The sequence below is a fragment of the Formica exsecta genome, unplaced genomic scaffold (assembly GCF_003651465.1).
Source record: "Formica exsecta isolate Colony F162 unplaced genomic scaffold, ASM365146v1 scaffold871, whole genome shotgun sequence".
NCBI classification, from domain to species: Eukaryota; Metazoa; Arthropoda; class Insecta; order Hymenoptera; family Formicidae; genus Formica; species Formica exsecta.
Window position 1 is genome coordinate 131,814 of NW_021853643.1, and position 25,308 is coordinate 157,121.

A 25,308-nucleotide genomic window follows, 5' to 3' on the forward strand; every position below is an offset into this window, starting at 1 on the left:
CAGGAATTAACGTTCATCGCCGAATTTCTGAATGGTTTTGACAAAAGCATGCCGAGAACGAATGGCAGGATAAATCTAGAAAAATTAGGCCAATATCTGCGTCGCGAAAATCTGCAAACACCGTTGACCTCGGAAGGAAGTGAATGGGCCGCTTTGCTCGAGACGAATGACTGCTTACGCAATTATGCGCATATAGTGAAGCAGGATTTTAATTTATCTTTATTACAGTCTCATACAAAATTAGTCACTGCTGTGGAAAATGTTTTCGCAGAAGCTTATCAGGGTTTAGTCGAGCATTTTACAATGGTTTCAATCTCTCTACCGTCTTTTACATCTCTCATATCCTCGCAGATTGTAACGAACAACGGAAATCTCTTATTAGCTATGAGTGATGCTGACAACAAAATTTTGAAACTTTTTAATATCGAATATTCATCTACAGAACCTGCATCTCTTGGTTCAAAGATGGTTGCGATAGATGTGAATCATAAGCAAGGTTGGTGGCATTGTATTGTACATAGTTATATTGAAAATGTCTTATCCGTTACAGGACATAAAAATAAATAATTTTTCTGTGTATGTGTGTTTAGGAGAAAGCACGGATACTGTGATAGTAGATTTGCAATTTTACTCACAAGATTATCTTAGTTTACTTATATTAAACAAACAGACTTATGCATCATCTCTCTTGCAAGTGCCATTGCAAAACATACCTACCCTGTATCAAGACAATACGGTAACTTTGGTTGATATCATTGGTGCAACATGGCCAAAACCGTTTCAGGGAATATCCGCGAGACGACTAGCAGTTAGCGGTCCTCGAAAAGTAGCTGCTATTTTAGCAGAAAATAATAGAAAGATCCGTTTACTCGAGACTGAAGCAGAACCCGATGAGGAAGAAGATGAGGAAGAGGAAGTTTTAGAAAATATGGATACACATATCCCCACAGAATAATAATACAAAAACGGTCTAAAATCGCCAGAAAAAATTTTTTCGTACATCATTATAATACTTATACTGCACGTAAGATATATATAAGATATATATACTATATTTTAAATTATTATTATGTTCATTTTTATATGCCCCCCCTTCACTTTCATTCGTAAAATATTGATTATTTTGATTTAAAATATATTCGAATTTCACTATCTACATAATATAATGCAAACATTTGTAGCGCAAATTTAGCAAGGAAAGAAATTAAATAAAATAATATACAGATAGTCCTCTTACAATTTTTGGTTATTTACTTCCAATCTTGATATTACAAACTTATTGTGAATATAGTATAGAATTATATTATCAGACATATCATACATTTCTACAATATATACATATTGTGAAAATAGATGTGAACTAAATATTATTTATACATTAATAGTACTGAGAAATCTGCTGTAAAACGATATATATACAAGACTAAAGAAAAGAGACACTTGCTCAAGTGCTCTGAAAGAAATTTTCCAATATAATTTCCCTGTTTTACAATTACATCTACGGCATTGCTTGTTCTTTCTGCATTTGTTTAAATACTTTAGGAAAATCAATGTCAACATCGGCATTATCGACTCCAACATTCCCGGCATCTGATGAAACACCGGGCGTATTATTCGGTATATATCGTGCTGGAGAATTATCTCTCGACTCTTCGAGATCTGTGAAAATAATTTAAAGATAATTGTACATTTCATAGGAAAATGTATTCTCTTCCGGTATATCAATATTCACAAAAAAAAAATTTACCAAAGAATTTTTCACTTCTCTTTTTCTTAACGGTAATAATTAAAAGTACAACAGCTATTGCAACCACCAATACCATAACAGCGGTCATTCCTCGTAACAGATTTGTCTAGACAAAATAAATGAAATTTACATATAATTCAGTATTTATATAAATTTTATTAAATTAAATATAATTCAGTTCTACTTTTATATGTTTTGTATCTTAAAGTACCTCAAAGTCATTTTCCCAAAGTTGCTGCCAATTGTTTTTTACTATTAATTCAACAGAATGAATCTGAAATTTAGATTCATCAACTAAGCCTTTTGAAATACATTTATAAAACCCAGATTCTGCTGTTGATACACCCTATAAACATTATAAATATGTTAAAAAAGAAAGAAAATCTAGAATATGTTGATAAAACATTTGAAAACTTACTCTTATCAGGAGTGTGCCAGTCAACACTTCATAATTATATTTTTTTTCATTTAAAGAATTTCCTGGACCAATGACATCGTTATTTCCAAATTGCCAGAGCATAAAACGATGATGTTCGTCAATGCTTAAGCATGGAAGCTCAGCCAAATGTCCAGCTGTCACTTCTTTCACTGTTATCACATCACTTGCAGTTTCAGATTTTCGTAATATGAATGATGAATAAAAAAGTATAAAAAACCACATTGTCACCTAGAAATCAATGTTAAAGAAAAATTTATATAGATATAAATTTCTATAAAAAGAAAGTCGTTTATTCTATTTGTTATACACAAAATAATAATCAAGAATATATCTCTCCCTAATGGCCATTTAATGCATACATACTTTTTTTATTTCAAGATTTAATTATAGAGAGAGAGACAGAGAATATATATATATATATTCTTATATATTAAATTATATATATGCAAAGAAAAATGTACACAAGCAAAGATGTGAAATTTATAGAAATATATTCAATTGCTGTATCTTGTCACGACCAATATTAGTAGACTGTCAGATGTTACTGTTCTGTCTCTTTCTCATTTATTCCATAATTACATTCTAATTACATTGAACATTTTTTTCCCCTACAGCTGCTAATACCGTGAAACCAGTTTATTCTTCACAGATGTTTGTCACAATGATCATTCAATACACAATGCACGGGGCAAAAGGCTGTCTTTTCCTAACGAACTTAACGATGTTGCATAATCATAAAAGCAATTCTTGTGCGTAGTTGCTTACTGCCTTTTATTTTTTTCTATATAAACAAACTAGCTATAGCATTAGCATAAACTTGTAATTTTAAACTAAAAACTAATTTTAAACATCTTTAAGTTACTGATGAGAGGATTGGTGGGACAAACGCTGCCATAGACTTGCTTATTTTTAACTCTGTCCTATTTGGCCTTGTGCAATACCAAGTATTTATAGTAGACTAGACTTATAACTTGTGACTTATATCTTATGCATTGTTTTCAGATCGTGTTGTAAAGAATAATCTATTGATTTTTTTTACAGGAAAAAATTTATAATACAAAATATTTAATTTAATAGATATATAATATATTTGTATATTTTTATATAATCAATATAAATTAATATGTATGTATGTGTGACAACACCCAATACTTTATTATCCACTGGATAATATCCAGTAAGAATGTTGGAATAAAAACTAACAATAAGCCATTTATAAAGCAACAAGCATATATGGAATTGTATATTTGATTTTATACAGCAAGTAATGATAATATCAATAAAATAATATTTTATTAACATAACTATACATACAAGCTCTTAAATAACTTGAAGCAAGCTGAGATTTATCCATAGTCAATATCTAGATTGATGTATCAAATGGATAAAGACATCAATTGCTAATGTTGGAAGGAGCAGCCAAAAGGGTGCCAATACCACTTTAGCTGGTAGTAACCAATGAGGTGCCTCTAATTTCAAACAAATCAGGATCTGAGCACATAGCTTCAGGAGCACAGCTGTCATATACCATGCCTGAAACAATAACATTATTTACGTTACTGAAACATGATTATTTTTCTTTTTTAGAGATAAAACTATAAATTTATTAAATTTTTTTTTGTTTTTTGTTTTTGTAATGTTATCGCACTCTATATTTCTGTAAAGCAATTCAATATTTTTATAAACTGTATATATGTAAAAACAAATGATATAGAGAGTGTGTTTTGACTGTGCAAAAGAAAGCTTACATCTTGTTAAACTGCGACTTGAAAATTGATAAATACTTGCCTCTTTATGCAAACTACTGACACGTCCGTTCTTGCAGTGTGAGATCATGTTAAAAACGATGTAAATAAGAAGAATGTTGTCGTAGAGCCACATTGGAATGAAAACTATGAACCAGTTCCATTGTATTCTCTGGTCGAGTCTCAGGACGAGCAGGACCAAGAATATGAGCAAATTGAACCACGTGAACAAGGCGCGATGCAAAACCGCCATGGAAGACAATTAATAATGTACAACTCCGAAAAGATTATGCATTTGTGCATAATTGATATTTGACAGTCTTAACCTTTTATAGCCAACAGCATAATCAAAACATATCTATATATATATATATATAATAAACTACGTTATTTCCAATCACTCTACTTTATCGATATTGTTTTACATTGGTCTTTATGATGTTTTAGAAAACCGTAAGATGACACTGCGAGTCCGATAATTGTGCGAAACCTAAAACCGTGTATGTCCAAATCTCTAGAAAAAAAGAGAAAATTAAATAACGCCATTAAAATATTGTTTCTATATATATTCTTTCTTGATTTATACTTTTTACATTTAGAGTAAAAAAAATATATATTGACGCTTCGGAGAGAAAGGGAAGGGATAAAGCAGTATGAAAATGAAAAGTAATACATACATAATTAGGAAAACATGAGAATAAGATTATTATATATTGTAGAATTCAATAGCACTTTAGTCTTTCGTTAGTGATGTTATATTTGGTGTTCATTTTTTACAAGATGTGTTATATAATACTGTAGCAATTAATAAATAAACTTCAAGTAAGATATTTGGCGCTGAAAGAATAGAACGTAAAAATTTTGTAATACTGCTCAGTTTTTCGTTATTTAGCGATTATTTCAGCGATGACCTATTACGTATTTCGCGTGTCATTACGATAAAGATTCTTGATATGAACACTCGGTACATTAATAATTATAAATGATCCTTGAGAATGTTGTTAGAGAAAAGAATAGCAGCGAAGGCGCCATTTACCGATGGCCAATGAAATCTCGCGTACGAGGATACGTCATCGTGAAATTATCATGCGACAGTCGCGTATGTTGCAGACACCATACACCGTGGCCAGAGCCCTCGGAAAAAAATAAAAGGGATAACGAAGAAAAAAAGACACCAATATAAGAACAAAATAAAGGAAGAATAAAAGAAAGAAGAGAAGGTAGAGAATAAAGAAAATAGAATTTGTTTTTCGCATTAATATATTGTTCCTACAATTTTCCTTGCAGTTTTAACATATTATCATATGTTGTTTTTTAATATAGTTAATTTGACATTTTAAGATCATATACGTACATAGAGCTGTATAAAACTATTTCTGCGAGATAAGAGATAAGATAATTCGAGATAGACGTTGCATCTAAAAATCTTTTTTTTTTTTTTTTCGTGCATCAAGATTCTGTCAATAAATGTCTATATATGAAATTATAACTATAAAGAATAAAAAACATCGCGATAGATTTTTGCATCTCTTAAAAACTTAATTCACATTCTAATAATCGCTCACTATTAAAATTTTCAGATAGTTATTAAAAATTAAGCAACAAATTGTTTTAAAACGAGATCGATATTGAATATTCTACATATATATATTTTACATTTATAGATTATATATTAATCATAAGATATATCAGTATTAAATCTTAATGTAATGAAGAATATTTAAAATAAGGTACATATATATATATTTTACATTTATAGATTATATATTAATCATAAGATATATCAGTATTAAATCTTAATGTAATGAAGAATATTTAAAATAAGGTACATATATATATTTTACATTTATAGATTATATATTAATCATAAGATATATCAGTATTAAATCTTAATGTAATGAAGAATATTTAAAATAAGGTACATATATATATGCATCGAACATGACATTTAATAAAATTAATGATATATGTTGCCGCGGAGTAAAAATGAAGTCTTGCTTCAATCCGTTAATAAGATACAAAAAAAGTTGAATACGTGTATAATAAATATGCTAATCGAGATTGCTCTTTTATCTTTGCCAATACCAAACCAAGAGTCGTACTTTCTATATGACATTATGTTAATTAAAATAATACCGAACTCTCTGTTATTTTCGTACTATTGAGTTTGTTATTTATTCATATGAAAAATTATGTGTCAAGGCAAAATAAGCATACAATCGGATTGTGAAGGGAGAAAGAAATAAAATGAAGCACAAGAAGCGCAACTGATATGTAAACGCTAGCAGACCAAATTCCTACGTTCCTTCGCTGACCGCGCAAAAGTGCGAAAGATATGCACTGATATACGATACGACCTGCTGGCCTGATCCACGACAGACAGGTCGATGACAAAAAGACACGTTCTTTAACGCAATATATAATGTTTCTTGTGATGCGACTATAAATACACCCGCCTAATGGTCCTATTCCGAAAACGCGAGAAGCCGAGTCTATTTTAACGGATTGGAGTGGGTCCGCGTGTCCCGTTGACCCTATGGCCGCCTAAACCAGTCTTAGACGGCGAGAGTAGCATCGAGCATTGGCTACTTATTCGCGAATAGCTCCAGGTTCTCCGATCTCGCGAGATCGTATCACCGCTGGAATTTTGCAATTCACGGCGTCGTCCGCGTTTTCTTTAACCTCTCTTTCTCTCGCGTGCGCGTTTCGGGTCCACGTGGGTCGCCGGGTCGACCGCGATGCAAAACGTACGAGCATTGGTAAGTGGCCAATTTCGATCGAAACCGAAGAATTGCTTGCGATCTCGCGAACATCCCAAAGACATCGAACGATATCTTTCGAATGATATTTGTACTTTGGTCTTTGGCGTCATATTCTTTTGATATTCTTTTTATGATAATAATTTGCTAGAAAAATTCGGATTTATAGCGATATATTTGATGTATAAAAAGAGACGATTTATATATCTCGATTTGTAAATATTATTCTGTGAGAATTTGATAATTTGTATTAATATTAATTTGTAAAAAATATGTAAAATATTCGCGTTCATTCATGTCCCTGAAACATTAATCTAAAAATTTTCGACAGAGTTTTTGTGTATCTAAAATTTAGGGTAATATTTAAAATAGACAAATTTATATTGTAAAAATTAAATTCTACAAATCAAAATTGTAAAAACATCATATGTGTATTCTAATAAAGTTTTATATTTCCAGGTGCTCCCCGTCTTGGCTGCGGTGGGAACAATAGTTGTTATAGGAGTCGCGTTTAAAATATACAAATCTTGGAATGAGAAAAGGAAAAAGTCTCCAATACTGCTGGTTGATCCACTAGTCAAGTATAGTTTACCTTTAATTCAAAAAGACATAATAAGTCATGATACAAGAAGATTTAGATTCGGATTACCAACACCGGATCATATTCTGGGTCTACCTATTGGTCAACACATACATTTAACTGCAAAAATCGGAGAAGAGGTTGTAATACGGTCGTATACACCTGTTTCAAGTGATGATGATCATGGTTATGTGGATCTCGTCATCAAGGTAAATAAATGAATTTATTAAATTAATTATAGTATAAGAAAATAATAATAAGATGTATTTTTTTAATCATACATGTTTTTCAGGTGTATTTTAAGAATGTGCATCCAAAATTTCCAGAGGGGGGAAAATTGTCTCAATATTTGGAGAACATGGAAATAGGAGACACCATTGACTTTAGAGGTCCATCTGGTAGATTGGTTTACAAAGGAAATGGAAAGATCTCTATAAAAATTTATAGGAAAGAACCACCTATGGAATATAATGTTAAAAAGGCAAATACATATATTAAATACGATTATTGTTATATAAACTTGTGTTTTTGTTATTATTATTAAGAGTAACTCTATATATTTCTTAAAGGAATATAAAAAAATCTACATATTTCTCTTTATATAGATTGTCATGCTCGCTGGTGGTACAGGCATTACACCAATGTTGCAGTTAATCCGTGCGATAATAAAGGATCCCACAGACGAAACTCAAACTTCCTTGCTGTTCGCCAATCAGACTGAGAAAGATATCTTGCTACGAGACGAACTAGACGATATTGCCGAAAAACACCCAAATAAATTAAAACTTTGGTACACACTAGATACAAGTAGCGAGGGATGGTTTTACAGCCGGAGTAAAAATGAAGTCTTGCTTCAATCCGTTAATAAGATACAAAAAAAGTTGAATACGTGTATAATAAATATGCTAATCGAGATTGCTCTTTTATCTTTGCCAATACCAAACCAAGAGTCGTACTTTCTATATGACATTATGTTAATTAAAATAATACCGAACTCTCTGTTATTTTCGTACTATTGAGTTTGTTATTTATTCATATGAAAAATTATGTGTCAAGGCAAAATAAGCATACAATCGGATTGTGAAGGGAGAAAGAAATAAAATGAAGCACAAGAAGCGCAACTGATATGTAAACGCTAGCAGACCAAATTCCTACGTTCCTTCGCTGACCGCGCAAAAGTGCGAAAGATATGCACTGATATACGATACGACCTGCTGGCCTGATCCACGACAGACAGGTCGATGACAAAAAGACACGTTCTTTAACGCAATATATAATGTTTCTTGTGATGCGACTATAAATACACCCGCCTAATGGTCCTATTCCGAAAACGCGAGAAGCCGAGTCTATTTTAACGGATTGGAGTGGGTCCGCGTGTCCCGTTGACCCTATGGCCGCCTAAACCAGTCTTAGACGGCGAGAGTAGCATCGAGCATTGGCTACTTATTCGCGAATAGCTCCAGGTTCTCCGATCTCGCGAGATCGTATCACCGCTGGAATTTTGCAATTCACGGCGTCGTCCGCGTTTTCTTTAACCTCTCTTTCTCTCGCGTGCGCGTTTCGGGTCCACGTGGGTCGCCGGGTCGACCGCGATGCAAAACGTACGAGCATTGGTAAGTGGCCAATTTCGATCGAAACCGAAGAATTGCTTGCGATCTCGCGAACATCCCAAAGACATCGAACGATATCTTTCGAATGATATTTGTACTTTGGTCTTTGGCGTCATATTCTTTTGATATTCTTTTTATGATAATAATTTGCTAGAAAAATTCGGATTTATAGCGATATATTTGATGTATAAAAAGAGACGATTTATATATCTCGATTTGTAAATATTATTCTGTGAGAATTTGATAATTTGTATTAATATTAATTTGTAAAAAATATGTAAAATATTCGCGTTCATTCATGTCCCTGAAACATTAATCTAAAAATTTTCGACAGAGTTTTTGTGTATCTAAAATTTAGGGTAATATTTAAAATAGACAAATTTATATTGTAAAAATTAAATTCTACAAATCAAAATTGTAAAAACATCATATGTGTATTCTAATAAAGTTTTATATTTCCAGGTGCTCCCCGTCTTGGCTGCGGTGGGAACAATAGTTGTTATAGGAGTCGCGTTTAAAATATACAAATCTTGGAATGAGAAAAGGAAAAAGTCTCCAATACTGCTGGTTGATCCACTAGTCAAGTATAGTTTACCTTTAATTCAAAAAGACATAATAAGTCATGATACAAGAAGATTTAGATTCGGATTACCAACACCGGATCATATTCTGGGTCTACCTATTGGTCAACACATACATTTAACTGCAAAAATCGGAGAAGAGGTTGTAATACGGTCGTATACACCTGTTTCAAGTGATGATGATCATGGTTATGTGGATCTCGTCATCAAGGTAAATAAATGAATTTATTAAATTAATTATAGTATAAGAAAATAATAATAAGATGTATTTTTTTAATCATACATGTTTTTCAGGTGTATTTTAAGAATGTGCATCCAAAATTTCCAGAGGGGGGAAAATTGTCTCAATATTTGGAGAACATGGAAATAGGAGACACCATTGACTTTAGAGGTCCATCTGGTAGATTGGTTTACAAAGGAAATGGAAAGATCTCTATAAAAATTTATAGGAAAGAACCACCTATGGAATATAATGTTAAAAAGGCAAATACATATATTAAATACGATTATTGTTATATAAACTTGTGTTTTTGTTATTATTATTAAGAGTAACTCTATATATTTCTTAAAGGAATATAAAAAAATCTACATATTTCTCTTTATATAGATTGTCATGCTCGCTGGTGGTACAGGCATTACACCAATGTTGCAGTTAATCCGTGCGATAATAAAGGATCCCACAGACGAAACTCAAACTTCCTTGCTGTTCGCCAATCAGACTGAGAAAGATATCTTGCTACGAGACGAACTAGACGATATTGCCGAAAAACACCCAAATAAATTAAAACTTTGGTACACACTAGATACAAGTAGCGAGGGATGGTTTTACAGCACAGGATATATCAACACTGATATGATAGAGAAACATATGTTCCCGCCATCGTCAGATACCATTGTACTGATGTGCGGTCCACCTCCGATGATTAATTCTGCTTGCATTCCTAATCTCGAAAAACTTGGTTATGATACTAAATTACGATTCGCATATTAATTGATTTGTCACACAGAGCTTTGTAGAAAGTTTACATCTGGCAAATATTTGCTTTGCTTTTAGTACTTCAATAAAGTCAGCGGTAAGTTTCTGATGTTTGACTAAATGTATATAGTCCGCTTTATATTAATTATAATGGATATTGAATGATTCAATGTCAATCAAAAATTTATCTGCCAACTTTCCATTAAAACTTATTTGTAAGGACAACTCAAACAGTATTGTGTAATTAGTGTATAAATGTTATAAATTTATCAACAAACTACAACCGTATTATAAATATCTATCCATATAAAGTTATACAAAAAAGAAACCCAAAAAGTTTTTATCTTTTCTTTTTCATCCATAAGACTATGATTAGCAAACAGAATCCATAGGATTTAAAAATAAACAGCAAAAAATCAAATTTTGCACGGAATAAACTTTTTCTGTATGATTAAAATATAATTTATTCAATCCTATATTTTATATATTATTATAAAATAGTGTATAAAAATAGGTGTGACTAAAGTATATTATTAGTGTAGAATATTCAATACAAAATATTGTATAAATATTTCTAATATTGTAATATTATAATAACAATATTATAATATTGTATTAATATTTATAATAGTATAAAAATATTTTCCAAAATAAAGGATTTATTAATGTTGAACCTATTGTATTGTTATAAAAAATTCTGAACATAGAGACGGTCTGCTTATCATTAATATATCGTTTGAGAAATTGGGAGAAATAGAATACTATTCTTATAGAAATATAACACAATATAACAACATTCAAAGCAATGTGGATGGTTTATTTTGCTTACTGTGATAATTAGTACATTAATAGTATCAAATCTCACATAGTATCATGGACAAGAGAAACTAATGTGCAATGAAATAATACTTCAATAATGATATCTTATTAATTAAACATGTTAATTTTAGAGGTTGCATGAAAAAATAATTGTAATAGCATGTGACAGTATCGCAAAATCGAAGCAGAGGTAAAAGATCTTTATTTAAATAACGATTAACAACGTCCTCTATCTTGAGTGCGTTTCCTCGGAGCCGCGCGCAAAATATCATCCACACGCAGTATCATTTCCGCTGCTTCGGCTGCGCTTACAAGAACTTGTCTTTTTACTACCCAAGATTCGGTGATTCCTAGGCGCTTCATGCAACCAATTTTACCCAATTCCATGTCTGCAAGATCATAAGATAAATTTAGTTTAGTACATCCTGTCATGAAAACTATCCACACATACACACATGCAATAATGTATTATATGTATATCATAAAAGTATCTGTAACTGATAAACATAGTAATTATGGAAACAGTTAAAAACTTGCCTAATCCCATGGTGCTACCGCCGGAATTATGCGTAGCTCTCAGCTCGCTAATCAGTTGCGCAGAGTCATAGCCAGCATTGTCAGCAATAACGGTCGGCAATTGCGTCAACGCTCGTGCAAACGCCTCCATCGCGACCGCCTCTTTGCCCGGCGTGGAAGCGGCCGCTCGCATAACGGCACAAGCCATGATCATCTCGCTGCATCCGCCGCCATAGACTATCCTCGACTCGCGCACTGTGGCGGCCAAAACGCAGAGTGCATCGTGCAACGATCTCTCAGCCTCATCGATGATCTGCTGGGTCGCGCCGCGGATAACAACGGTGCACGCTTCACCTAATGGAACTCCGGAGAATCTCAGGAGTGTATCTTCCCCTATCATGACCTATGTATCATAAACTATATGTAATATATCGATTAAATATATAATATATATAATTTATATATGTGTGTGTATCGTGTTACTGTTATCTGTTAATTATATAATAATGTATATTAATGTAAATGTATAATATATCAAAAAATTAAATTATAATGTAATTTATAATCGTCGACAGAGTGTTGTATCGCGGATGTTTGAAACATATACCATATCGAATTGCAAGGAAAAAAAAAAAATTAGTGATCAGCTTACTTGCTCAATAAGATCGCATTTTCCAAGCTTGACTAAATCTGGATTGTCAAAGGTGCTGACTATTTCACCACCGGTAACGAGTGCTAATCTTTCGATACCGTCGAAATCTGCATGCTCAATGGCCATAATTCCGGCGTCGGCGAACAATTGTTCTGGATAATTGTAAATCAACTGTCTATTGATGAAAACGTTGGATCCATGCTTCAAGATCTTGTCAATCTTATCCTAAAATGGAACGTAGAAATTTATTGCACACATTGATTACAAGTTTAGGAATATGCATGAAAAAAATTGGACAAAGTTTACCTTCATCTTTTCTTTTTCCGCAGCTTCCAATTCTGCAATCTTTGCCATTGAATCCACACGAACTCTGGAACCAAATACCTTCAAACAAAGATGTATGTAGCATTAGTCATTTAGATAATTGAGAAAAATATTATATGTATATATATAATAAAAATATAAACCTTGATTTTGTCTGTATCCATAGATGTATTAGCGATAAGTATGCGTGCATCGCTAACTTTTTGTGGTTGATGAACACCAGGCTTCTTATCCAACAGGAATCCTTCGTCCAAGAAGGAATCAGCAAGCGTCGCCCCACGTTTCTTTATGACTTGAATAGCGGACAAGTTACCGGAACCTTTAAGGCGTAATACCGCGTCAACCGCGAGCTTGCTGAAATGTTCCTTATGTTGTGATAAGATCTTGGAGCTTAACGTTGTACGAGCGATGTTCAGTAAATCTTCGCGGAAACGTTCAGGATCCGCCGAGTTATTTGCTGATGCATTAATCAGAGCTTCTGTTGCAACATTAGTAGCATTTCTCCAACCGCCAATAATAGTCTGCGGATGAATTTTTTGGTTTTCAATCAATTTCTCCGCTTCTCGCAAGAGTTCAGCAGCTGCAAGAAGGCACAAAAGAAAATCAAGCAATGTTTAAAATTAATGCTAAATTCAAATAAATAATATTGTATGTACCAAGAACAGTGACCGAAGTAGTGCCATCTCCTACTTCATCGTCTTGGACACGAGACATGTCTACTAAAATTTTGGCAGCGGGATTATCAACACCGACGCATCATTAGTAACTTGCACTTGCCCTGCAGATCTTCCATGAGATATAAGTATCTTGTCCATACCCTTAGGACCAAGGGTAGATTTCACTAGATCTCCAATGGCTATAGCTCCAATGAATGAGCTCAATCTAGCAATCTCTGCCTTTTCTTCTCCGGCTTCATTTTTTAGGATCCTCACAGGATTCAAGGAGACCTTGAAACAAACAATTTGGTAAATAATTTATTTATAGGCAATTGTTTTTAAAAAGCTTAAAATCTCAATTCCTGAATATCACATCATACAACATTGTAATATAGTTGAAATTATCGCGTATAAGTCTTTCTGCTATTTCGACAAAATACATGCGCCATTTGTCATGCTTTCAGGAGACCGGGTTCTTCACCGATCGAGGCATTTGCTAACGTTCACTCCAATTTTCAGGCGAGAAAGATTACGAGACTGCGTGCCTTACTTACCATTGTAAATCAATGTCGGTATTTTTTTGCAAATCACACAAATTCGTATGAAAACGAGAAGGATCGTCGTACGCTCTTCAAATGAACAGACACCACGGCAAATGTTCGTGAATGTTCGTAATCATTCACGGTTCAGACAGCTACCGCCATGCGACTTAACTTTCGACCCATCTCCATGGAACACTCGATTCGCTCCCTTGCTTATCGATGATTCGCTGCAACGTGGACATCGAGATGTAAGAACGAATTATAAAACAGGATTAAGATGACGAATGCAGAAATAGGCCAATCGGAAAAGATCTTGAAAGATCATGTATATCCATCGTATAAATGCGAGATTTGCTTTTTAGCGCGTCACAATATCATTCTGAATTTAATTCCTTTTATGGCCCGATTTGAACGCAGATGAATCGATGAATTGAAATGAGATGCATCCAAAAAAGATAGCTATAAAGTGCAGGTAAGAAAGCAAATAAGAAAGAGAAACATGGTCAACAATAAAATTTTTTATGATTGATCAAAAAATACTACTTATAAAAGATCAGAAAAAAGGGAAAAAAATTTTATGGAATTACTGTATAAAATCTCTCTCTCTCTTTTCGCTGTGTGAATTTTGCAGCAACAATAATAAAATTATAAATCAATTATAAATATGTATTTATAAGAGGAAAACATATGGAAAATTAAAAAGAAATGTTAATATGGAGATTCAGAAAATAATTAATAAGTATTCCTAATATTTTACAGAATTATATCAAGTTATTTATTACGGAATATTTATATAATGTATTTATATAATTTATATAAGTTTGTGTTTTGTGATTATATGAATTATTTTTTAAACATCTTTATAGGATATTATATAACACCCATTATTTCCAGCACTGACATATTGAATGACCTAAAAAATTAAATATATGATTGTATAATATATCTTCATTACTTATAATTATAACATACATATAATAGACTGAAAAGTGCAAGTATACTTACTTAGAAATGATTTGATCACCTGGAATGTAAAATGGATTGCAAACAGCATTGGAGTATGCAGCATGTAACTTTTTGAAAATCTGTATTAGGAAGATTACACAGTATGATTAATGAATTATCAAAATCATATACATAGAATATGAAAAGAAAGAAATAGAGCATTACCATTTTCACTTCATTATCCCTTAATGATACATTGGATGACTGTAATACTATGACAAATTTAATTTTTGTATTAGTCGCATAACCATATCTAAAAACAGAAATGTGTTAGTATATTTAATATATAATTTGCATCTTTCATAGAAAGTGATACTCTTTGTGCGATGTTGCATACATTTTATATTCTTCAGTTGCAAATAACAAGCCCAAGTATAAGTCACGGATATCAACTGTGGTTTTATTTCCTACATTCAGTTTTTCTTCTATAATATCAATTGACGTGTGCACTTTATAATGAAATTGCAGGGCAGAGGCTTCATCCGCACACTTGATATATTTTGGAGAGTTCTGCAAAATATTTATTGATTAATCGTGAATAATTCAATCTTTATAGCTTAAAGAGGAACGCACTATAAGAATACATTTGAATATATACACATTTCACTAAATTTAAAAAAAAGTTTTGTTCGTCTTAATCAATCGTAACCTGTAAATTCGAAAAGAACGTAATATACTTGCATCTTTGCCAATTACAGCTACGCAAGCAGCCATTTTAGGAGATTCTAGGAAAGCACAAAAAAAAAGATTTATTATAATATGTCACACATTTTTTGCTGAACTATTTTTAGGTGAAAATAATCGCGGAGATAAACATTCCGTAACTAGTAACGATACTAGGTTAGAATAACTGTACTAGTATATGTGCAGTCGTTTAAATAATTAAAATGCTATTTTTTGATGGAGAAATTATAGTAAAAAATATATAATGCAATAATAATTAATATTTATTTATGTACATTACTGTATTATACAGTATGCAAATATGTATATATAAAACCAGTATGTGTGTTGTATGTGTATACATAGATATATACATTACAAATCAATAATTCTAATTTATGAAAGTTATACTGCATTAATTGAGAAGTGTGTATACAATTAATACAGTATTTATGCAATATTATCTAATACAAGTTTCTTCTTTCTTTATTATTAGTCATAATATCTTCTCTTCAAAGTTCTGTACTTGCGCAACATGTATAAAGCTTCTAATTCTTTTATTACAAAATTACCGTGTCCTATCATTTTATCTATTTTTTCAGGATCAGTTTCTGTTTTGTTCTTATCAAAGGCTCTCCTCAGCTTAGTCCTGAAATATTGATATCCCTTTGGATAGTCCCGTCCCATGTACAATAACTGAAAAAAAAAACGCAATAAGAAAGAGATCATAAACAAAACTAATAAAAAAATTAAATTTTGAAATTTGTTATAAAATTAATACTAAAACATATTAATCATTAAAATGAGATACTACATGTTGAACATATGTATTATTAAAATGTATGACATATACAGAGAATATTTTATTACCGTTTTATATAATTGAATAACTTTAGTACGCTGTGACATGGCACATGATCTCCAAGTTGAACTATATCTTACAGATAAACACTTTGGAGAAAAATCAATTATGACAAGCGATTATTATTACTCTTGATTATTTCCATTGGAGGTGGACAAAAAATTAAAAAATTGATAATGTGAACTATGCTTTATGAAATGCAATGTGAACTACACTTGTGGATATATGTATATATGACACCATTCGCTTATTTACGAACCACGTTCTAACAATCTGGCTTCTCATGTTTACATCAAACATATACAAAGGAAAGTTTCTTCAAAGTTTTGCGAACGCAAGCAGATGATATCGTATTCTATCGCATTTTACCATTGTTCTTGTGTCCTCAACGAAAGACAAATCTCACTGCGTCGCAATTGAGGTAAATTTTAGGATATGTATGTCCATAATTTAAGCTTTAAGCGATTATTTTTTAAATGTATTAATATCGAATCTGATATCAGAATATTGTTACAACAGTAATAGGAATTTTAAACAGTAATTTTTCAACAGTAATATTAATTTTAAGAATCAAAAAATAATTTCAAGCTATGTGAGATTCTTTGATATTTTGTTTTTATCTATTTTTATATTTACAATGTAAATTTTTTTGAGAAACTAATACGTAACACACACACACACATATGTACATCTTATTTTACATTTATTTACATATCTGTATACAGTATAAATTTGCAGATAATTGTTTTTCTTATCCTTTCATGATAAATATTATTTATTATTTGAATAATATCCATTGTTGCAAATACCCATTTCGTGTCTTTTTCTATTATCTCTTTTTAGATAAGAAAAATGCAATAGTATGCACATTAATTTTGATTAATGTATACATGTATCCATCCATCAATCAATTAGATTACTATTTTTTTTCCTTTCATGGTAAATATTGTTTGTTATTTTTATAATATCCATTGTTGCAAATATCCATTGTCTTTTTTCTATTGTCTCTTTTTGGATAAGAAAAATGCAATAGTATAAATTTGATTAATGTATACATATGTATCCATCTATCAATCAGGTTACTGTCTTTTTTTCTTTCATGATAAATATTATTTGTTAGTTTGATAATATCATAATATCATAATATATTGTTGCAAATATCCATTGTGTCTTTTTTCTATTGTCTCTTTTTAGATAAGAAAAATGCAATAGTATGCACATTAATTTGATTAATGTATACATGTATCCATCCATCAATCAATATAATCCTACTAGATCAGCTGTGTTATCAGAATGATAACTGCGTGTATAAATAGATATAGTGTATAAATAAATGAATATAAAATAAATGTTCCTTTCATTGTGTATTTCAGAAACACAAAGACAATATTATCTTTAATATATTTTTTAATTTTATATAGGGATATGTTATGCAGCAGCATTTTCCGAGAAAATTTTAACAGCACCAACATTTAGCAGAACATATACGGTAAAAGGAACTTTGTATATACCATATGCAGAGATTCGGGAGCCTTTCTACGCATGGTATGATGGCAACAGCGGATCTAGTCGGATTGATTACTATGGAGGTATTTTTTAAGACAGTAGCATATTTTTATTTAGTTTTTATCTATTTTTAATTTAAATACAGACTATGTTATATATAGCATATATAATGTATGAGCAGTGTACATAAATCTATTGTTCTTTATTCAATAGGAATGGTTAAGACTTTTCAACTGACGAGTAAAGGGCAATATGGAGCCAGCATAAAAATAGCACCTATTACCACCGAAACTGTTACTAATGAAGATACATGTCTTCAAGTAAATGGCACTATTGATATGAAGATACAACCACAATCTATTATTCCAGATCCCTCGGAAATGGAGGTAAAAAAAAATACTTGTAAATACAATAAACAATTTTAGAAATATGTACAAAAAGTATGTATTTAACATGCTTTTTATATAATTAATATAATGATAGTAGAATTTAATAAAATGGAATTGATATATAGTGCATTGGCGAAGAGATGATCAATGGATTGTTATGTGAGAAATGGCGACTTGTACAACAAATTGAAGAGAAGACGAATAAATATACACTCTGGATACGTTATAAGGTAGGAATTGAATTATTTGTATGTACAATAGGATAATATCTCTGTATAAAGGGAAGAATTGTCTTTGCAGAAATCACAATATCTACCGGAAGTTAAGGAGCCCATTCCTGTAAGATATGAAATGAGAGGATTTAATAGTCTCTTAGGCTCGCATTATGATCATTATTACTTGGAGTATGATTGGTATTCCTTTGATAAACCTTCTGCTGATGTCTTTAAAATTACAGAAAGTACGTAAAATACCTGATTTTTAAAATAATTTGCCTAGATATGAAGGATTTTTTTTTAATGTTAGAATAATATTATTTTTAGATCAAATTTGGTTACAAGAGACTTTTATTATTTGCAGATGAAACATGCATTGGCTTCCCAGGTCCAGGTGAAAAACACATATACACTTTTAATCCAATGCGTGAATTCATTCATAATTATGAGAATCATTTGGATGAAGCATTTGATACATTCAAAAAGACCCATCAGAAAGATTACAAGAATGGCTTGGATCACATGTACCGCAAAGACTTATTTAGACAAAATATAAGGTACAGTTTTGTCAGAGAGAATACACATATATATTGTAAGGATTGTTGTTATTTTATGCACAAATTTTCAGATTTATCCATTCTATAAACCGCGCCAATTTGGGCTATCAGTTAAAGGTAAATCATTTGACAGATCACAGTGATCTCGAATTAAAAGCTTTACGAGGCAAACAATATACTCCGGGTTACAATGGTGGAGCACCATTCCCGCATGATATCAAGAAGGAACTTGCAGATGTTCCTGACAGTATAGATTGGCGGTTGTACGGTGCTGTGACACCAGTCAAAGGTTTGTAATTTATGGACAATATTGCACTTTGATATTATATGCACTATAATATTGTACATGTCTATTGTATTTTACTTAAACAGATCAATCGGTTTGTGGTTCTTGTTGGAGTTTTGGTACCACTGGAACAATAGAAGGTGCATATTTTTTGAAACATAATAAGTTAGTGAGTCTGTCCCAACAGGTAAGCAATGATAATCAGTATCAGAATTTACAAATTTTTATTATATTGTTGTGTGCGCGATTATTATAGTTCTTATATTATTTAATAAACTTTTAATGTTTACATATTATACAGGCAATAATACTGAAATATGATTATTACAGGCTCTTATCGATTGTTCGTGGGGTTTTGGTAATAATGGATGCGACGGTGGAGAAGATTTCCGTTCATATGAATGGATCATGAAGCATGGTGGCTTACCTACTGAAGACGATTATGGTGGTTATTTGGGACAAGTAAATTATTCAATTACATTTATTGGAAACTCTGAAACTTATTTGATTCATATCACTTGTAGAATATACAAAACAAAAGATGTGAAGATGATCCTTCTTTTTAGGATGGATACTGTCATATAAATAATGTAACGCTGACGGCTAAGATCACGGGATTCGTCAATGTTACTCCACGCAGTGTAGATGCTTTGAAGATTGCCATTGCTAAGCACGGTCCCATTTCTATCGCTATTGATGCTTCTCATAAGACATTCTCTTTCTACTCTCACGGAGTGTACTACGATCAAACTTGTGGTATGAGATTTAAACACTTTTATTACAATTTCTAAAATTTTTAACAACTTGTTTTACTCAATTATTATTTTCTTGGGTTCTCAAAAGGCAATACAGAGGATACATTAGATCATGCTGTTTTGGCCGTTGGATACGGCACTATGAACGGACAGGGCTATTGGCTGATAAAGAACTCCTGGTCGAATTACTGGGGCAATGATGGATATATTCTAATGGCTCAGAAAGATGATGATTGTGGAGTTCTTCTTGCTCCTACATATGTTACTATGTAAAAATATCTCTATTTCTTTATAGGAACAACCGTATCTATATCTCTATTTCTAAAAACTAAAACATTATACAGAGCACTCTCTAAGATCTTAGTTAACAAAAGCTTATATAAGTATAAGAGAAAAATTACGAGAGGCTACATAAAATATATTTAGTTTAGCTACATGTTTCATAATGAATATAAGCTGTAATAAATTGTTGAAGATTCCGTTTATTAGATATACTAGGGGAAGATATGGAAATTATATATAATAATATAGGGGAAATAAAATGTTTTTCCTAATAAAAAGCATTTTTGAAACAAGTATATATATATTTCAAATAGAGAATCCTATATTTATCTCCAAAATAGAAAGCTGATATTAAATTAATATCATATAATTTAAAAAAATATAGACTTGTGAGATATAATTTTTAAATTTATAAATAAGTAATTTTTTAATAAACCTTAATTTTGCATTTTTTGGAACATAAACGCTATTTCATATTTTTAATTATATTTTTATTAATAGCTTTGTTAACGAATAATACGATATATATTCAGAAATTTTTATAAACTGTTTTTACACATAACGATATCAACCGTAATTAGTAACTATACTAATTCGTTTCTTCTTTTATTATATTAATTAATGCATTTTTCTGTTTGTCAAATAGCCTTGTACAAGTTCAAAATACGCGATAATAACTATATAATATTTTTACAAATATATAAATAACTTTTCCTAGAGCATGTGTGCATTTATATCCAGTAAAGAGCATGTAGTAATGTTTAATTGATATGGATACTTTCAAAATATACATAAATAATGTTGCTTATAGTTATATCTGCATACATACAGACTAAAGGAATGTAAAAATTATGAACGTGATACGAATACGAATACATTTGTTACTATGTGTACATGAAGATAAAAGTGGAAATGTATCGAACCGTTAAATTAACTCTTTGTAAAAGTCTTACGCGTAAAAGTATCGTAACAATTATTAAGCAAACAATAACTAAACTATTAATTCACATGAAAAATAATATCGGTAGTGAACAAGTCGTAATGAAAACTCATTGGTTTCTGATAAAATCTATTATCGTACATTAGTAAAAATTGTTTGATTTCGTCGTCATTGCAAAAATAAAAGGATTCAGATGTAATGTAATTAAGTACATAAAAGAAGGGTATATGTATACTTTTCGCAGATTTCGTTTTAGTTTATACAGTACATGTGCGACTACAGAGCCGACGCTAAAGCCAAAAGTCTGCAAGAATCTTGTACATAAGTTTTTATGTATTCGAACTTTTTTCTGAATTTTTTTGCTCGTTATCACTAAAAATCTTACTTTCATTCTATATCACTTGCGAACGTGTCGACGTCCTATCGAGCTTGTGAAATATTTCGATATCGGCGAATATAGCCATGACATGGAGGCGTTTAGCTTCCTTTTACGTATATATTACACACGATAAGTTATAGAAATGATAAAAACTGTTTTAAAGAAAGAGGGAGAAGAAGAAATACAGTTAAACATGATTTCATCGCTGGTTTTTCTTGCTTAGACGCAATGTAATCTTCCGTATAACCGAAACCCCGCTTCCTGATCTTGTGTATTCTCTCTTCATATATATGTATTTTTATTTTGATTAAAGGAACCCCATTTTTAAGGCATTGTACAGGGCTTGAGTATCCGAATGGCTATTTATTCTCCAGAAGGGAAAGTTATGCGCTCGCGCTGCCGTCTCCTCGTCTGAATCGTCACCTATCACCACGTACGTACATCTACGTCCAAATCGGGCGACCACTCTACCGAAACAGCTCTCCTTTCCTAAAACGGTAAAAAATAACTTTGCTATCATTCTCCAAAAGTAACAATGAAAAAAAAAGAATTGTCAAATTTCTAGTTTGTTTGTGAAAAGAGCGAAATATATATGTATATGTATAGTGATTAATTATTTAATTATTTCTTTGTTTGATATATGTAATTACCGATTTTAGAGGCCGAATATATATTTTCAACGGGGAATATCCCGCCAATGCCGAATAGCAAGACTTTGGAAAGCGCGGGCACCAGCTGCGTGGTCGTTACCAGGATGTTGATGCAGTGATCTCTCTTATTGATGATGTTGAGACACTCGACGGCCGACGTCAACCATTTATCGGTCAGAACCTCGATCTCGGAACGCAACTGCAGCCACTGTTCGCGCTTGGCCGTGCCTAATAAACCGCCCACGTTGTTGCGATATTTGGAATAGATCTCTTTAATTATGCGATAGCGAAATGCAAGCTTCCTCATCCAGTCGACGCCGCCTCGTACGCCGGATGCCAGGCATATCCCATTGTTCGCGGTCGCGCACTGGAAGCCGTCAGTCGCGAAGTTATAGGAGGACAAATCCTGCCCGTTATCGTCCGACGATACGTCATCTATGTGCACTTGATCGCAATCCTACGGAGAAAAAAATGTAGATGCTGGAGAGCTTTTATAAAATTACAACACAGGCCATATTCGCAAACCAGGTACTAAGACTATCATTTATGAATAGCAAAGATAAGTAACACATTCTGTATATCTTGTCGAGAAATCCTAAGAAATAGCATACAAAATATTATACATAATTATAGTTATTAGATTAAATACTCGTAATGTATTAATTAAATATTCATACAGGAAAATCATATACACATTTTGTATATATTTTCTTATATGTCTAGAAGAGTTGCTCAGGTATTTTTTATTTCCAACATATTATATATATATTATACATGTATATGTGTGTACAAAATATTATACATAATTATAGTTATTAGATTAATTATGTGTGACAGAAAGATTTTATCACCTCGACATCATTGAAGAAAAAGTGCGTATCTGCCAAATTGAATATCATCTCCTCCATTCTGTATGCCGCTTGGGATAGGAGGAGCGGATCCTTACGGTGCTTCGAGGCGAATTGCCCGGTCAGCAGAGAGTGAAACACAACTATGGTTTCGTCCAGGTCCCAAATGAATATACGCTCGGGGCCGGCTTCCGTCGTGTCCGCGGAACCGATACTGTTTCCGCTTCCGCTCTGTCTCCTTCCGCGCCTACACGGCTTCGTCGTCGCCACTGCAAAAGCAAGAACATTTGTGAAAATGTCATTTGCTCATCGAGATATTCATATTCTTTAATCTCATTATATGAGAACAAAGTAAATATATTATTCTACTATTTTCTTTCTCTAAATATAGAAGCGAATGTTATCTCACACACAATATTCTTTCAAAAATATTGTAACAATGTTTTTTTTTTTAGTTAGAATTGTTGCAAATATCCATTGTGTCTTTTTTCTATTGTCTCTTTTTAGATAAGAAAAATGCAATAGTATGCACATTAATTTGATTAATGTATACATGTATCCATCCATCAATCAATATAATCCTACTAGATCAGCTGTGTTATCAGAATGATAACTGCGTGTATAAATAGATATAGTGTATAAATAAATGAATATAAAATAAATGTTCCTTTCATTGTGTATTTCAGAAACACAAAGACAATACAAAAATTCAGGTCCAGTTGAAATGGCTAGATCCGTGACTAAAATATTTAGAAAACTATACAAAATACGTATTAAAACAAAACAAGAGATACGAATCGGTGATGTTACCTTCGATATTTGCCGTTTCCCGTGCGGTTAAATCGCTTGCATCGTGCGTCGTCGGGTCCACCGTGAGCGCGGACTTTGTTGAATCTTCTTGCGAAATGATTATAGTTAATTGCAATTATTCGACATAAGGAAAAATTAAATGTGCGCGGTTGTGTTGTTTATTTTCAAAGCGACGGAAATATACAGATTCGAAATATTACGAAGCTAATATGGCACGTTAATATGAATCATTTAAAAGTGTGAACTTATCCCTCGAATAAGCGACTTATATATGAAAATTTTATTTTTACTGGTTTATACCATACGTACACACACACATACTCATATCATTTTTTAACAACAATTTATGCAAACATCGTATTTTATTTATTCCTTGCAGGAAATTTCATTTACGAGAGATAGAGAGAAAGAGGAAGTAAGAGAAAGCGCGTGATTTAATAAAAGAACTTACCAGCAAAGTTGATGTTGCCGATGTTGAAAGAGGCCGGCGGTGCGTGGTAACCGGGTACAGGATAATATCCGGAATACTGAAGCGGTACCCTGTCGTTTCCGTACAAACTACTGCTGTAAGCGCTATAGTCTAATTTCTGAAAGAGAGAATATCTAATTTATGAAAGAGAGAATGTCACATCAGAGGAAATTATGGAAATAAAATGTCACCTGAGTAGCCGATGATATATTTTGCGCGACGTTCGGGAATGTTGTCGTCCCGCTGTTGTAACCGGCATAAGGTGTGTACTGCGTCATCGAGCTCGACGATGTGTAAGAGTTTAGGTACGTGCTCTGCAAGCTCGCATTTTTCGAAACTGTCGTCGATCCGTAAGGCGGCGGATTGTATAGACTAGAGATGAAAAAGGGGCAAATAGAAAAATAAATTTTTGCGCCGATGAAAAGTTGTCTGTGCACAAATCAAATTAATTACATAAATTGTAATTGCAGTCCAATGATTGAATAATGATACTAATTTTATTTTGAAAAGTACTTATGTTTTATCTAATGCTCAAAATACATTCCTCCGGCAAGTAAAATATTATCTGTTTTATCGCAATCATTTTTTTAAATAAAATCATTATTTTATTGGCAGACTACAGATTTATCGCACGAATTAAATACCTGTTGTAATATTGATTGGCATCATATAGGGATCCATAATCCGCCTTTTCCATCGAATCCGGATACTCCTGCTCCTTCTCCTCGGCATTCTCATCGATGTAC

At 32.1% G+C, this 25,308-nt stretch overlaps 9 protein-coding genes and 1 long non-coding RNA gene across 17 annotated transcripts in view; 5 read left to right on the forward strand and 5 right to left on the reverse strand.

Moving 5' to 3' along the window:
* LOC115244834 (anaphase-promoting complex subunit 4) overlaps positions 1-1,234 on the forward strand; it is a 3,575-nt gene extending 2,341 nt beyond the window's left edge. For both annotated transcript variants that reach the window (XM_029822823.1, XM_029822824.1), the window contains exons 8-9: positions 1-496; positions 591-1,234. In XM_029822823.1, coding sequence (XP_029678683.1) covers positions 1-496; positions 591-955 — 861 coding nt within the window. In that variant the 3' untranslated portion in view covers positions 956-1,234. The remainder of the gene's footprint in view (positions 497-590) is intronic.
* LOC115244841 lies at positions 1,232-3,638 on the reverse strand. Of its 3 annotated transcripts, none has more exons than XM_029822837.1 (5): positions 3,501-3,638; positions 2,166-2,414; positions 1,959-2,093; positions 1,748-1,853; positions 1,232-1,659 (listed from the first exon to the last, which is right to left on the reverse strand). In XM_029822837.1, the coding sequence occupies exons 2-5, from the start codon at positions 2,406-2,408 to the stop codon at positions 1,499-1,501; spliced, it is 645 nt and encodes a 214-aa protein (XP_029678697.1). In that variant the 5' UTR covers positions 2,409-2,414; positions 3,501-3,638; the 3' UTR covers positions 1,232-1,498. The 3 variants fall into 3 exon arrangements, with proteins under 3 accessions (XP_029678697.1, XP_029678696.1, XP_029678698.1); XM_029822836.1 differs by lacking the exon at positions 3,501-3,638 and adding an exon at positions 2,777-3,129; XM_029822838.1 differs by lacking the exon at positions 3,501-3,638 and adding an exon at positions 2,550-2,568.
* LOC115244844 (transmembrane protein 60) lies at positions 3,261-4,450 on the reverse strand. The gene is made up of 2 exons (XM_029822842.1): positions 3,975-4,450; positions 3,261-3,719 (listed from the first exon to the last, which is right to left on the reverse strand). The coding sequence occupies exons 1-2, from the start codon at positions 4,182-4,184 to the stop codon at positions 3,543-3,545; spliced, it is 387 nt and encodes a 128-aa protein (XP_029678702.1). The 5' UTR covers positions 4,185-4,450; the 3' UTR covers positions 3,261-3,542.
* Positions 4,451-6,244: 1,794 nt separating this feature from the next.
* LOC115244810 (NADH-cytochrome b5 reductase 3-like) lies at positions 6,245-8,289 on the forward strand. Its single transcript, XM_029822759.1, has 4 exons — positions 6,245-6,690; positions 7,150-7,479; positions 7,563-7,751; positions 7,876-8,289. Exons 1-4 carry the CDS (start codon positions 6,670-6,672, stop codon positions 8,287-8,289), a joined length of 954 nt encoding a protein of 317 aa, XP_029678619.1. The 5' UTR covers positions 6,245-6,669.
* Positions 8,290-8,452: 163 nt separating this feature from the next.
* LOC115244840 (NADH-cytochrome b5 reductase 3-like) lies at positions 8,453-10,773 on the forward strand. Its single transcript, XM_029822835.1, has 4 exons — positions 8,453-8,883; positions 9,343-9,672; positions 9,756-9,944; positions 10,069-10,773. Exons 1-4 carry the CDS (start codon positions 8,863-8,865, stop codon positions 10,450-10,452), a joined length of 924 nt encoding a protein of 307 aa, XP_029678695.1. The 5' UTR covers positions 8,453-8,862; the 3' UTR covers positions 10,453-10,773.
* A 456-nt stretch (positions 10,774-11,229) lies between these two features.
* Positions 11,230-14,128, reverse strand: LOC115244835 (T-complex protein 1 subunit beta). Its single transcript, XM_029822825.1, is given in 8 exon segments — positions 11,230-11,645; positions 11,794-12,175; positions 12,425-12,649; positions 12,731-12,808; positions 12,892-13,328; positions 13,405-13,503; positions 13,506-13,695; positions 13,959-14,128. Coding segments are annotated over 8 exon segments (1,587 nt in total). The 5' UTR covers positions 13,962-14,128; the 3' UTR covers positions 11,230-11,472.
* A 569-nt stretch (positions 14,129-14,697) lies between these two features.
* On the reverse strand, positions 14,698-16,626 carry LOC115244843 (trafficking protein particle complex subunit 2-like protein). The gene is made up of 7 exons (XM_029822841.1): positions 16,485-16,626; positions 16,187-16,310; positions 15,633-15,676; positions 15,289-15,461; positions 15,117-15,204; positions 14,952-15,031; positions 14,698-14,859 (listed from the first exon to the last, which is right to left on the reverse strand). The coding sequence occupies exons 1-7, from the start codon at positions 16,521-16,523 to the stop codon at positions 14,817-14,819; spliced, it is 591 nt and encodes a 196-aa protein (XP_029678701.1). The 5' UTR covers positions 16,524-16,626; the 3' UTR covers positions 14,698-14,816.
* Positions 16,627-17,875: 1,249 nt separating this feature from the next.
* Positions 17,876-20,760, forward strand: LOC115244837 (digestive cysteine proteinase 1). Its single transcript, XM_029822832.1, has 10 exons — positions 17,876-18,065; positions 18,196-18,368; positions 18,497-18,601; positions 18,672-18,831; positions 18,951-19,143; positions 19,215-19,432; positions 19,516-19,616; positions 19,760-19,891; positions 19,996-20,185; positions 20,273-20,760. The coding sequence occupies exons 2-10, from the start codon at positions 18,198-18,200 to the stop codon at positions 20,455-20,457; spliced, it is 1,455 nt and encodes a 484-aa protein (XP_029678692.1). The 5' UTR covers positions 17,876-18,065; positions 18,196-18,197; the 3' UTR covers positions 20,458-20,760.
* Positions 20,761-20,939: 179 nt separating this feature from the next.
* Positions 20,940-25,308, reverse strand: part of LOC115244836 (eyes absent homolog 4) — a 10,021-nt gene continuing 5,652 nt past the window's right edge. For 3 of the 5 annotated variants that reach the window (XM_029822828.1, XM_029822827.1, XM_029822829.1), the window contains 7 exons: positions 25,207-25,304; positions 24,754-24,934; positions 24,545-24,680; positions 24,094-24,180; positions 23,287-23,552; positions 22,436-22,892; positions 20,940-22,274 (listed from right to left, as the gene is read on the reverse strand). In XM_029822828.1, coding sequence (XP_029678688.1) covers positions 22,093-22,274; positions 22,436-22,892; positions 23,287-23,552; positions 24,094-24,180; positions 24,545-24,680; positions 24,754-24,934; positions 25,207-25,304 — 1,407 coding nt within the window. In that variant the 3' untranslated portion in view covers positions 20,940-22,092. The remainder of the gene's footprint in view (positions 22,275-22,435; positions 22,893-23,286; positions 23,553-24,093; positions 24,181-24,544; positions 24,681-24,753; positions 24,935-25,206; positions 25,305-25,308) is intronic. The other 2 variants (XM_029822830.1, XM_029822831.1) reach the window with 2 other exon arrangements.
* LOC115244849 lies at positions 22,844-24,610 on the forward strand. The gene is made up of 3 exons (XR_003885442.1): positions 22,844-22,963; positions 23,273-23,634; positions 24,473-24,610. It is a non-coding gene; the product is annotated as an uncharacterized LOC115244849 (long non-coding RNA).

Excerpts from the sequence above, each read along its gene's own strand:
- LOC115244841 (XM_029822836.1), bottom strand. Across the intron at positions 2,094-2,165 it reads CTGGCACACTCCTGATAAGA|GGTGTATCAACAGCAGAATC; the intron begins GTAAGTTTTCAA and ends TAATGTTTATAG. Across the intron at positions 1,854-1,958 it reads TTTGGGAAAATGACTTTGAG|ACAAATCTGTTACGAGGAAT; the intron begins GTACTTTAAGAT and ends TATTTTGTCTAG.
- LOC115244837 (XM_029822832.1), top strand. The coding sequence starts at position 18,198 with ATGGTTAAGACTTTTCAACTGACGAGTAAAGGGCAATATGGAGCCAGC. Across the intron at positions 18,602-18,671 it reads CACTCTGGATACGTTATAAG|AAATCACAATATCTACCGGA; the intron begins GTAGGAATTGAA and ends TTGTCTTTGCAG. Across the intron at positions 19,892-19,995 it reads ATGGTGGTTATTTGGGACAA|GATGGATACTGTCATATAAA; the intron begins GTAAATTATTCA and ends CCTTCTTTTTAG.
- LOC115244844 (XM_029822842.1), bottom strand. The coding sequence starts at position 4,184 with ATGGCGGTTTTGCATCGCGCCTTGTTCACGTGGTTCAATTTGCTCATA. Across the intron at positions 3,720-3,974 it reads TCAGTAGTTTGCATAAAGAG|GCATGGTATATGACAGCTGT; the intron begins GCAAGTATTTAT and ends TTATTGTTTCAG.
- LOC115244840 (XM_029822835.1), top strand. The coding sequence starts at position 8,863 with ATGCAAAACGTACGAGCATTG. Across the intron at positions 8,884-9,342 it reads TGCAAAACGTACGAGCATTG|GTGCTCCCCGTCTTGGCTGC; the intron begins GTAAGTGGCCAA and ends TTATATTTCCAG. Across the intron at positions 9,945-10,068 it reads TGGAATATAATGTTAAAAAG|ATTGTCATGCTCGCTGGTGG; the intron begins GCAAATACATAT and ends CTCTTTATATAG.
- LOC115244843 (XM_029822841.1), bottom strand. The coding sequence starts at position 16,523 with ATGTCACAGCGTACTAAAGTTATTCAATTATATAAAACG. Across the intron at positions 15,205-15,288 it reads GCAACTGAAGAATATAAAAT|ATATGGTTATGCGACTAATA; the intron begins GTATGCAACATC and ends TTCTGTTTTTAG. Across the intron at positions 15,032-15,116 it reads GGGATAATGAAGTGAAAATG|ATTTTCAAAAAGTTACATGC; the intron begins GTAATGCTCTAT and ends TTCCTAATACAG.
- LOC115244810 (XM_029822759.1), top strand. The coding sequence starts at position 6,670 with ATGCAAAACGTACGAGCATTG. Across the intron at positions 6,691-7,149 it reads TGCAAAACGTACGAGCATTG|GTGCTCCCCGTCTTGGCTGC; the intron begins GTAAGTGGCCAA and ends TTATATTTCCAG. Across the intron at positions 7,752-7,875 it reads TGGAATATAATGTTAAAAAG|ATTGTCATGCTCGCTGGTGG; the intron begins GCAAATACATAT and ends CTCTTTATATAG.